The sequence below is a fragment of the Ictidomys tridecemlineatus genome, chromosome 3, assembly GCF_052094955.1.
Source record: "Ictidomys tridecemlineatus isolate mIctTri1 chromosome 3, mIctTri1.hap1, whole genome shotgun sequence".
In the NCBI taxonomy this organism is placed as follows: Eukaryota; Metazoa; Chordata; class Mammalia; order Rodentia; family Sciuridae; genus Ictidomys; species Ictidomys tridecemlineatus.
The window spans coordinates 181,001,730-181,014,702 of NC_135479.1; the positions used below are offsets into that span (position 1 = coordinate 181,001,730).

A 12,973-nucleotide genomic window follows, 5' to 3' on the forward strand; every position below is an offset into this window, starting at 1 on the left:
GAATTCCAAGAAATATCAAAAGTTCAACTTTCTTAGAACATAAAGAAGCCATAAAAGATCTTTTGGAAATGACCTGATGAAAATCTGAATAACAATTAAATTCCACTATCAGAAGATGAGCACTAAGAATCTAACATATCTGAATATTTCTGTGAGTCTAATCTCAGTATGACATAGATTAGTAAGCCCTATATAATTGAGGCATGTACTTTCTTTAACCTTTAAAATAAAAGCATTGGTTAAAAACAGGAATTTAAAATAAAGTTTAAAAACCCTCCTTTTGTCAAAATTGATAAGTGAAATCCAGTTAAACATATGAATTTATGCATCCTATTATATATATGCTGGGACTTTCCTTTATCTTCTCACAAGGTATAAGAACCCATAAAAGCATTGAATCCCTTTGATTATATAAAGGTATGCCTAATCTTCAATATAATTTTTAATCTAGAGTATTCCATCAAAATGTATATAGACACATTTCACTCTCATTCATTTTATCCTCTTAAATTTATTATAAAACTTTAAAACAAACAAGCAGACAAAATTGAAGCCATACCATCATAACAAATGAATTATTCCTCTACATTTCAAAAATAGAGACAAGGACATCTGTTTCCAGCCTAGATGCAGTAACACTAAGATTACCTTTCATTTGAAAAAAAAAAACTACTTAATAATGTACAGTGATATCTGAGAGATGGAAAACAAATTAACTGAACCCTAAAAATACCTATGTTTAATGCCTTGAGGATGTGGTCCATGCATGGGGACCCAATATTGAACTTGGCAGACTCTCTGAATTAAGGAGATGGATCTGTACATCTGTATATCTGAGAAGGCCATATCACCTTTGAAGGGCAGAGTATCAAAGAAGAGAGTTCAAGAGAGATAATGGCAGATATCATCAGAGATCCTCCTCTATTCAGCAAAGTAAGGACTAATTAAGGTATCTGAATAGGGAAACTGAGGCTTGGACAAGAACCATCTGAAAGAATTATTAGAAATAGTAGATGGTGCTCATCCAGTGCTGTAATGGTGCCTGTTGTTACCAATCAGACTAAAAATACTCATAATTTAGTCATTATTGATGTCTAATTCATAGAAAAAAGACTGCTCTGATCTCAACTAAGAAATTTAAAATAATCTCTGAAAGGAATAAAATCTTTTTAAGTAATTTACCAAGAGTAATGCTTAAGAATAGTTATGGAAATATGAAAATATTCAGCAAATAAAGATAAAACTCATAATATCTAGATCCAAGCATAAAACTAAAATTCGTTCAAAGTAGCAGGAAAGTGCCACCTATAATAAGGAGATAGATCAACCATTTGAAGCAGACCCAGAACTAACAAGTCTGATGGAAACTACAAAGGCATTTGATGAACAAAAATTAATTTGAAATAGATTAAACCTAAATCTTAATTTTACAATTTATTGGAGTAATCTTTCTGACCTTGGATTAAGTGAAAATTTCTTGTAAACAATATAAAAGCATGACTCATAAAGGTAAAAAATAGTTAACTGGACTTCATGAAGTAGTATAACCACTTTGCAAAAAAGTTGGGCAACTTTTATTTTTAAGTAAATATATGTTTATCACATGATCCAACTAGTCCTCTTCTAAGCACTTAGCAAAGAGAAATGAAAGCATATGGACATAGAAAGACTTAGATGATAATGATCATGAAAGCTTTAGTACAATTATTCCAGTTGTTAACAACCCAAATTACATCAAAAGGAAAAGACAAAATGTAGTATATTTACTCATATAATTGATGGTGAATTCAAAATATTTATGTGAAGAGAAATAAACTAGAAAAATAAAAGTATATACCAAATGATTAACCACTGATACCTACAGGAAGCAATTGTTGCATCTCTTTCCTCTTTCGTAGGACAACTTATGCATCTTACAGTGTTGCCTCTAGAATCTTTACATAATACATTTAACAGCATTCAGAAAACTCCAATTTCTGTACATGCATTTTCTCACAAGCACACACTCAAGTACAGACATACATATATCCTATGTATAACTATTACTTATGTTGTTTCTTTTTCTCACTTGATACTGTGTCCAACATTGTCTTGACTTACACAGCAAGGACATTTTAAAATAGGTAAGTATTAAAATATATATATATATATATATATATATATATAAATTTATATATAAATTAATAAATGTATGGTATATTCTTTAAGTTTAAATAATGCTTTCAATTAGTTCTTATGTAATGCAAGGACTAAATTCAAAGCGTACAAATCTGTCCTTATTTTCTTTTATATTTATCTTCAAAGAATTTATAATCTCTAATTTATGTTACTATTTAATTCACATCAAATGAAGGTTTTATATGACTGACGTTAAATGAGTCATTGAGCTAAAACTAGTTTTGCAACATAAAATGCAGAAGTCAAATAGATAATCTACTCATATCAAAGTCAAACCCACGTAAGTTCAATTGAAGAAAAGAATACAAAAAAAAAAAGCAAAAATAATTATATGGCCAATGAATATTGCTAAGAGCTTTGTAAAAGCATAATTTTCAGGAACATTAAAATACTGAAGTATGTATTGATTCAATTTTAGATAATATCCCTCTAGAATAGACTCCTAAGATACATATCATATTAAGAGCCATTTTTAACTGTAGGTCTTCCTGGTCTCCTCTTTCACTTTTCTGAATACCTATTGACTAGTCTCTAATCCTGTGGATTTTGAATCAACTGATGTATTTGAGAAATATTAAGTTTTTTAATCCTGACATCCAGGAATTCTGATTAGGTATGTCTTCTTTGAGACTCGGAATCTCATTTTTTATATAAAAAAAAAAAACTACTATCTGAAGTGATTGTAATCCAAGTGGTCTAAGAGCCACCTTTTGAGAAACACAGTCTTAAGAAGTTCACTCGTATCTTGCCAACTGCTGACAAGTTATTTACTAAGTAGCTTACAGTAAAATTATGCTATATTTAGCCCACTAGGAAATTAGCAGATGCACTATCTTTGATTGACATTAAAATATATGAAAAAAAAACCCTCTTCATACAGGGAAACACAGCTAAAGTCAACTCAAGTTTAATGGCCAAACATTTTGAAACACATGGTAGGTAATAAAATAAATAACATCTGCAGACTAATGGCAATGCTGTTGGGAGTTGATAAATTTCAAGGACTTGCCAAGGAACTCTGGCTTTGATGGATATGCACATTATTAGATGGCATAATTACCAGGATAGGGATAGCATACTGAGAGAAGTTCTGTTTTAAATATGCTGCCCATATGAAGAGAAATGACTATTGTAAAAGGTTAAATCTTAAAATTTCCCTCACCATAGGTATACTTTGCTATGATCCAAATCTCTTTCCTGATAAGTCACCTAACTTCAAAAGCTTATTAACATGACTTTTTACATTCTACATAAATAATTCAATCTAAATATTTTAACAAATAAACATTATTTGTGTCTGAACTATTTTATCTTAATGCCTTTCTTATTTTCAGTGACTAGATTTCATTATCCAGGCACCTGAATTGCATAGTGTTTGTCCCTAGTTTGGGCCCATCTCTCAGGATCATTCCCCTAGTTCACCTGACATTTATCTTCTCTTTCAGATAAATGCCTTGGTAAAATAATTGCACTGGTTCAGAACCTTATTAGCTTTGTGCTTAAAATGTCTCTTAACCACTCTTCAAAACCTCAGATTTTTCCCTAAGCTGAAGTTCTGGATATATATTTAAGAATATATATCCAAGCCCAATCTCTGCAAGATATGTAAATATGAAAAATTACTCTGTCTTTTCTAGATCTCAACAAACTTAGTCAATTACAGCAACACATATTTATTATGTTATGGTTTCTATGGTTTAGGAATCTAGGGCTTAGTTTGGTCCTGCACTCAGTGTCACTGTACTAAATCAAGGTGTTGGATGGGGGTATCATTCCCATTTAAGTTTTATTATCCTCCTCAAATTTACTGGTTGTTAGCCTATTCATTTCCCTATTCACTCATGGAAGGCTTTCAGCTCTGAAGAGTTCACTAACAGTTACTGCCACATGACTCCCACAAACAGCTCAAAATAGCTGTTTTTTTTATTATTTTTTTTCTTTCAGGTCAAGAGAAGAATGTTTTTCTAATAGCTGCTTGTTTTCTTTCAGGTCAGGAGAAGAATGTCTTTCTAATAGCTGTTTGTTTTCTTCCAGGTCAAGAGAAGAATGTCTTTCTGACTCTTTACTCTTTTCTGAAGACCTTACTTCGTTATGTCAACCCACTTTTCATAACCTTCCTTTGTTGGAAGGAAACCATAGTTATATCTGCAAGACTGCTTTTGCCATATAAGGTAACACAATCAAGTTATGTTGATTATGACATGATAAGTCATGTCACTTCATAGTCACAATTCCCTCCTACTCTCAAAGTGAAAGGTTTACATTAGGGTGTGGGTCATTGAGGGTTATAGAATTCTGCCTAACCCATTAAAGTTATTAAACTTAGCTGAAAAAGAAAATCTCAAAATTTTGCAATAAGAAACACTCAAACTACAAATTATCAAACTTATACATGGAATGAAATTTTTAATGTAACTGTCAGCTCTCAGGGAGCCAAAAGATTTAGGAAGGCACTGCACATCTTTTTTTGACACTAAATGGCAAATATTCAGACTTCCTTGCTACCCAGAAGATTAAAGACTTCAGTGAGTAACACCTGTGGTTTTGGATGCAGAGCTGCCCAGAGGCACCAAAGGAGTGTCTGAGTAGCTCATGGAGGGAGGAAAAAAAAAAAAAAAAACAGAGTTAGATGGAATTATGATCATTTTATTCTACAGTTTAAAGCTTATAGACCAAAAAAAAAGTCTCTCCATTGCCTACAGAATATATTCCAAACTTAATCTGTAATAAAAGATCCGTGACCTATCTAGACTCTCCTGCCTCCTTGTTTACCTTTCATGCTTATATCACACGTAAATTTCAGTTACTTTAATTGCATGTTTGTAACCTGCATAGATACATGGATTATTTTTCCTGAGATTGTCCTACGACTTCTTTTACTCCTAGCCCAGTAAACTCAGTCAATAAAAGTCAATAAAATGTAAGTTTCACTTTCATCAAAGAACAGTTGAGCCTTCACTTTTCCCACAAAGTAGGCCTGGTCTCTGCTTCTTTTGTACAAAAACTGTAGCCAGTTCATATATTTGTGCCAGGTAGATCTTATCATTATATGTCTATCCCCCAATTGTGAGTACCTTGAGGCACTATTTGTGTTTTGTTTGTTTATGTTTGCAGTTTTATTGTGGGGATTGGTAGAGCTCATCAGTCATAATTTGCTGACTATAATAATAATAGAAAAAATAATAATGTCTAAAATGTTCTTAGATATTCCATGTACTGTACAACATTTTATGTATTGGTTTGTGTGGGATTTTTGCCAACAGTACTTTGAAACAAGCATTTTTATCCTCATTAAACAGATGAGAAAACATATATTAGAGACAGGCTTTCTATGTGGATTACTGATATTTTTCATTTTACATTCTCTATGACAATGTAGTCTCCAAAGAGGAACATCAGTATCACCCACACATTTAACACAATGCTAAAAGGCATATTCTCAGGCTCTACTTTAAGCCTACTCAATCAGAAAATTTAGGGTGAGGATCCTGTAAGATTCAAGAAGCTCGATGAGGAATGATGATGCCTGTTGAAATTTAAGGACCACTGCCTTATAATCCAGTAACTTTCATCTAGAAACTGAAAATTTACACTTAGATAGTAATAGAAAAAAAGAAAAAAATGTGTATAGACAAATCTCTTTAAGAGAAAATACTCTCCATAATTTGTTTAATAATTCCAAAGACGCCATAAATATCTCCAAACCAAGGTTTTTATTTTCTTGATTTGAATCTTCATGCACCATAAAATACTGTGAAATTTGGAGGCATTTTTTAACAATGTCTTATTGAATTCAATTTAATTTGATTCGATTAGACCCACTTTTCCCTTTGCTTTACACTCGGGATTATCTTTTTTAAAAGTGTCAAGTAATATTATACTAAAAACAGTCGGATGGTAATAGAAAGTCAAATTTTCATGTCTGAAAAGACAAGACAGTGCAAGATAAGAATGAAGCTCTCCCCGAAGTGAGGCATTTTGGCTAAAGGGGCTGTAGCGAGGAAATTCACTTGGCATATCCAGAGGACTGCGACTGTGATGAACACTCACTCTGTGCAGATGACAGCACTTATTTTATTTACATATATACACCTATAAAAATAAAGTTTACACTGCTCAGGAAGTTCACCATCTGACTGGGAAGACAAATATGTAAATATGTGAGAACTGGATACAAAGAAAGAGCTCTTTAGACAAATGAAAATGTAGGGATAACAAATGCTCTGTAAATGGCCACGCACTAGTGGGTATAAAAACAAGGAGGCTTCACAACTTGTGAATATAGAACCATATGCTGATTCTGTGTACATTTATGTCTTGAATATTGTTCTGGTCTTAATTCAGATGGCATTCAAGTATGTTGTTTACAAGATCAAACTTCAAACAGAATCCCCTGCCCCAACGTATCATCAAATCTGTTTGGCATTCAAATCAGAGGCTACATAGATTAAAAAAGTAAGTTCTTTTATAAAAATTTGAGTACATCAGTTTCATATGAAGCTACGATATTAAAAACAACTAATCAATATTAATGTACTTAATATGTTAGAGTCTATTACTTACCAGAGGGAAAAAGAGAAAAATCCTCGGGACAAAAATAAAAGGCTTTAATATGGAGAACTGACTAATTATTGAATGAACTAATTATGTCAAGATGAATGTAGGTAACAGTAATTCATTGCAGTGGCATATTAAGGAGTGTGTTCTATCACGAAAAAGAACATTCCTACAAAAAGACATATGTGATATATAAAAATTTACTGCCTACAGAATTCCTATAAGCTACAGAAAGAGGATTTTAAAGTTATCCTGCAATTTAGGGCTTTCCATCCAAAGTACTTAAGCAGAAAACTGACCGGAACAGATTCTTGTCATAGTAAGATAACTCTGGAAGTAGGATGGAAGGTCTACTTAGGAAAAGATTTAACTGAGTCTGGAAATGTCTAAACAAACATATCCTAAAGGAAGAATTAAAATGGATGTTAATGAACCCTACTAGAATACAAGAATTCAATTCAGTTAAATGGTAACTCATTTAGCAGAGTAAGCTGTCCAAATGTGTCTTAGGTAAGTATTTCCCAAAATTTGATCAAGTAAAATATGTCTATTATTTCTGAAATGAAGGAAGTGATTAGTATTGAATTATAGATGAGATTCTGAGATTCTAGCTTTGGACACAATAATAATGAAAAAGTAAGTAAAATAGAAAATAGACCAACTTTTATATAGATTATGATCCACAATTTTTCAGTAATGTATGCAAATGTACATGCTAGGTTTGCATGCCCAATACCAAGATTTAAATAAACTGTCTCAAGTTATTAGAATTAGAAGTTAACTTAATCAGAGTGCTTGCCATAAACCTGTCTTATTGAAGATTATGTTGAAAATAATAACTATGATATAAGCAAATTGTTTTATTAATCAGCAAAACAATTCTATATTTATATGTTAATATATGTGCTAACTTGGGTTCAAGATAACCACAGTTGGGGTTTAACAAAATCAAACAAACTAACCATACCAGTAATTTCCCATATAAACTTATTTCCTCCCTAAAAACTTCTCTGTGTATGTTTATGTGTGAGAGATAATGAGAGAGGAGAGAGAGATGTCTGAAGCACTTAAATCACAATGCATATTTTATCTAAGACATGCAATTATTTTTACCTTCTATGGAAATTACTAGAAGTCAGTTTTATTGATATTTATCTTGTTTTATTTCACCAAATTTGAAATTCCAAAAACCAATAAATTCAGCAATAATTTATGCAGTTTCTCCATCTATAACTGAAATATTATATATAAATTTTAAATAGTAATATCTAACATAGTTAGTGCTTACTGTTGTCAAGCATGGACCTATACATTTTTTTATATATTGAACCATTTGTTTTCCCAGTTTTTGGATGAGGCAAATATTATGATTTAGTCAGCTTTTTCACTGCTGCAACTAAAGGACCTAACCAACACAATTGTAGAAGATAAAAGGTTTATTTAGGGTCTCATGGTTTCAGACATATTAATCTTTAAGTGTCTTGCTCCATTCCTTGGAGCTCAAGGCAAGGTAGAACATCATAGCAGCAGAATGTGGCAGAGGGAAACAGCTCATGCAGTGATCAGGAAAGAGAAAGGAAAGGACTCCACTCTCCATATACAAAATATACCCCATAGTCACATCCCCAGTGAGCCACTTCCTCTAGCCACACCTCACCTGACTCCAGCTACCACTCATTGAATCTCATCAGGGATTAATTCGCTGATTAGGTTAATGCTACAACCCAATCATTTCTCCTCCAAACTTTCTTGTATGGTCTCACATGTGAGCTTTGGGGGACACCTTACATCCAATATCATAACATATTAGGTTTAGACTTCTTGTTCATAAGAGGAAAATGAAGCACACAGAGATTATATTATATCTTTTAAAATTATCTGATTTAAGAAATGAGAAAATCTTGTCCAAAGTACATTTGATCAGTGAGCAATAATGAAAAGTATGAAAAGATTACTTTTTTCAATATATCATACTAGTTTTAATACATTAATTTTGATTTGGGGAATTTTTTCTGTTTTTTTACCTTTAATTTCTTTGTCATTTTTGAACCATCTTATGTCAGCTGCAGGTTTGCTACCAGATGTTTTACAAGTCAGCTGCATCAAGTCTCCCTCCATAACTGGTGATGAAAATCCACTAATTTGAGGCTTCTCAGGAACACCTGAAATTTAAGCAAATGAGCAAAGTGAGCATCATTCTCTAGGGATGATATAAACTTCTGCATAATAAAACAAACTGCTTTAGATATGTGTGTGTGTGTGTACTTATATAAAATATTTAAAAAGCTTTTGAAATGCATATAGTCCAAAGTAGTTTTAAAATAAATTGTAAACTTTTACCTGCAAATATATTCTTTGTACATCTTAAAAACAAGTATTCAGTATATTTTAAGATTTGCCAGAAGAAAAATTGAAGAAGAAACATTGCATTCATGAAAAACAAAAGTTCCACAAAACATATTTCTGTTTTTCAAATTATGCTAAATTTGCTATAATACCATCTGATTTGATTAAAAGAGCACCTTTATCAACTGATTTCATAATTCTTTAACGCTTAAAAAGGTATTATTATCCTGTATGTACTTTGTTCAAGAATATGAATTTTAGAATAAGTGTTTCATCATTAATCACACCTTTACTAACCTTTCTGTCATCAAAAGTAGAAAATGTCTCCTGAGGGCATTTATAAAAATACAATTGTAGTTTTGGTAAGCATGTTATGTATTATTTTTAATGCTAACCACTACTACCTTTCTACTCCAAATTACCATAAGCAGATAACTAATACAGAGAAATAGAATTTAGGTGATTTAAAAAAATAGAATATTACACATTTCTTAAGCAATATTACTCAGTTTTCTCAGTAGAGATATATTAAAACTACATTTAAAAGTATTAAATAATAACAGCAGACTGAATATCTTCTTGTTGAACTATTTAATTCAGTTTTGAAAAGATTAAAATGTAAGAATGTTAGAAAAAAACAATATGAGAATGGCAAAGTAAATCAACAAGAAAAACAAAGATAAAGGGTCAGTATGCTTCCATTAACTACATAGCTGTTATTGCTTGTTTTCACCTTGATATTACACCTTTGCTTTAAAAAAAAAAAATCTTGTACTACCACCATTCAATAAACTGGATGCAGCAGGCACCTATTCTTTTAGTCCCAATTTGGCTCTCTACAAAATAATATATTAAGCTTAGGCAGTTGTTATCCTGAAATACTCCATTTTAGGGGCTATATCTTGTCGTTAATGGCAAACTTTCAGTGATTTTTATAAAATAGTCTCAGTAGGATTTGCAGTGGAGTATATTTCATATCCTATGCACAAAACCAATTCTCAAGCTGGATTAACTTTAATATTCCTATCTAAAAGAAGAGTCTGTATTGTCCTTTTAAAAGTAATGTTGTGCCTTTATCTATCAAAAAAGGAAGGCAAGCTAGGGGCAAAAAAAAAATCAATTTTTAAATTCCTCTAACTTGTTCAGTACACAGGTGTGTTTCAATGAAGTGCAACGATTTCAGCTGATTGGGGCACTGACATCTGTGGAATCACAGAGAGGTTCGAGCTGCAACTTTATTTCCTCAGAATCTCTATGAATGTATTGCTTTTTCATGTCACTTTAACCTTTGGGAAAATGGCCCAATACTTAGAGAATAAAAGCACAAAGAAGCTACAAGCTGCATGCACAAGTGACATTATGTACTTCATTTCGGATCCAGAAAATACAAATTTAAAAGGAAAGAAGTCCCATGGAAATGTCAGAGCCATTTAAATGCACAAAAGTACACAAAGGGGTCATTTTTGAAAGCCACAGGTTATTAGAGAAGGCCCTCACCAGGTTACTTATAAGATAAAACGTAGAAGCATACTATAGATGCAAGTCAAACTCATTATATTCATTATTCTGTCAATTCATAAAAGGAGCAGAATAAAAAATGTATAGATGATTTGATATAAAGAAGTCCAATTGGAAATTAAGAAAAGGAGTATGTGTTGCTAGCTACAGAACACAATGCCCTTGTGCCTTCTGAGGATGATATAAATCTTTGTACCTCCTTTTGACTATTGATAAAATGGAGAAAGCAAATAAATTATTTTTAAATGCCTTTTTTGTAGCGTAGCAGAGAAGGAATTAGTCTACATCTATAAATATGATCTTCAAACTACATTTTCTTACAGAATCATATTGCTATAGCAGTATGCATCTCTCTGGTTTTGTGATTACATGGGTTTAGTCTCCTGTACTTACCCAGAACAGTGAGATAGGCCTTGGAAGTTTTGACAGGCATTGTAAATAAGGAACAGGTGTATTGTCCTTCATCAGAGAGAGACACATCACTGACACTGATACTCAATTCATGCCAGGAAGCACGAACCAGCTCAATCCTATTGTCCCTTAAAGCTGGAAAGAGAAAATATTGAAAACGTGAATGGCAACATTAGAGAACAGTCGGTAGTTTTAGACCACATATTTTAAACACAATGCAATAAACGTTTAATTTGGCTGTGCATCTAAACTTTGCTTCTTGAATCAGTTTAAAGGAAAGCTAAAGTATACTGAAATATTTTATCTGATTTCTTTTAAATCAAAGTTGAATTAGGTGCTCCTTAGTGTTCTCAAAAATAACTTTTTAATTAAATGATTGAATCTAGTGTAATACTTTAGATGAGGTAGATATCAGTTGTGAAAATAGCTTTCCTTCACAAAGTCTTTCATGAAATGTCAGTGCCAAAAACAACTGTGAACAAAATGGACTCACTTGTATGGACAGATAAATTTTGGAAACTTGAAACCTTGCTACAGTTCTTACAAGAGCCCCAAACAAAGAATATTGGCATACTAAAAGCTCTCTGAAGTAAAGACACTTGTTAGACTATTTAAATTTGATCTGATGTTTAGTTGAAAAATATCTATAATTAAGTATACTCTGATTGGCTAGTGTACTCTGTTAATATATTCTTTGGTTTGAATCACTTTTCTGAGACACAACATTTGTTTCTTCAGAATATCTCTCAGAATTCTGTTGAGTTATGCTTCTGTTGACTATATTTTGGAGAAAAAGGGGAAAAATACATGTTTATTATTATGTATTTAATTAAGTACAGCATAAAATATCACATTAAGCTAGAGACAGAGTATTTTGAAAGAAAGAGTATTTTGAAAGAAAGAAAGATGAAGGAGCAGTGGTAGGGACACCAGGACCTGAGGGGCAGCATGAAAGCTACATAAACAACAGTAAAAGATGATCCAGGCCCAGCTTTTCCTAACCAAACCAGGCAGCGGAGGTGGCATCAGCAAATTCAGTTTTATTACTGATCGAATGGAAGTTCCCCAGCAGCCTCAGGAAGATAGGTCACCTACAAGGGGAATCAAGGAGGATCTTCACTGACAAAGGAGAACAATCACTTTCCTCATCAGATTGAAATTCCCTTCATCATCTACAGACAATAAGCAATTGGACAGTGAGTGTCCTAGAAGTAGTTCTTATGAGCTAGAGAACCCCTTGCCCAATATGAACTACTACAGGCCTGGCCTGGGGAAGCTTCTTTGCCCTTTTAGGTGATATCAGTATAGATCAGTATAACCCTGAGTGGAATCTGAAAAGTCAAACAGACCATATAGCACTGCAAATTCCCTGAAAATTAAGTTGTTATTAATTTAGACCCAGAGCCTGTAAATATAAGAAACAAACTGTGTGTTAAACCTAATCAAAAGAATGCCTCCTAGAATAGTAGAGCTAAAAAATATTCAGAGTTGCCTAATATAATAGCTAAAATGTCCAGGATATAAACAAACAAAAAAAAAACATAGTGGTTATACCAAACATTAGGAATATGATAACTTAAATTAGAAAAAAATAACTAATAGAAGTCAATACTGATATGAATCACATATTGGAATTATCTGATAAAGATTTTTAGCCATCATAAAAATATTTTAATAAGCCATTACTAATTATCTTGAACAAAGGAAAAAGATAATAGAAAGTTTAACTAGAAAAATAATTTATTAAAAATTAGAATTATAGATATTAAATTTTCAATAACCTAAATAAACCTTATTGGATTGGCTCAATAGGACAATGGAGATCACAGAAGATAGAAAGAGCAAGTTTAATTCATAGTAATAAATTCAACCTGATCTGAAAAACTGATAGAAACTGTATATGAAATAAAAGAAAAAACAAATATAACAGACCTCAGGAACTACAGATAATAAAGCTATATTC

The 12,973-nt window shown here is 32.1% G+C and overlaps 1 protein-coding gene across 4 annotated transcripts in view; it reads right to left on the bottom strand.

Annotated features, from left to right (window-relative positions):
- The window catches only part of Cadm2 (cell adhesion molecule 2), a 1,002,559-nt gene that overhangs the window by 147,138 nt on the left and 842,448 nt on the right, over positions 1-12,973 (bottom strand). For all 4 annotated transcript variants that reach the window (XM_040286941.2, XM_040286940.2, XM_005334176.4 and 1 more), the window contains 2 exons: positions 10,993-11,145; positions 8,760-8,897 (listed from right to left, as the gene is read on the bottom strand). In XM_040286941.2, coding sequence (XP_040142875.1) covers positions 8,760-8,897; positions 10,993-11,145 — 291 coding nt within the window. The remainder of the gene's footprint in view (positions 1-8,759; positions 8,898-10,992; positions 11,146-12,973) is intronic.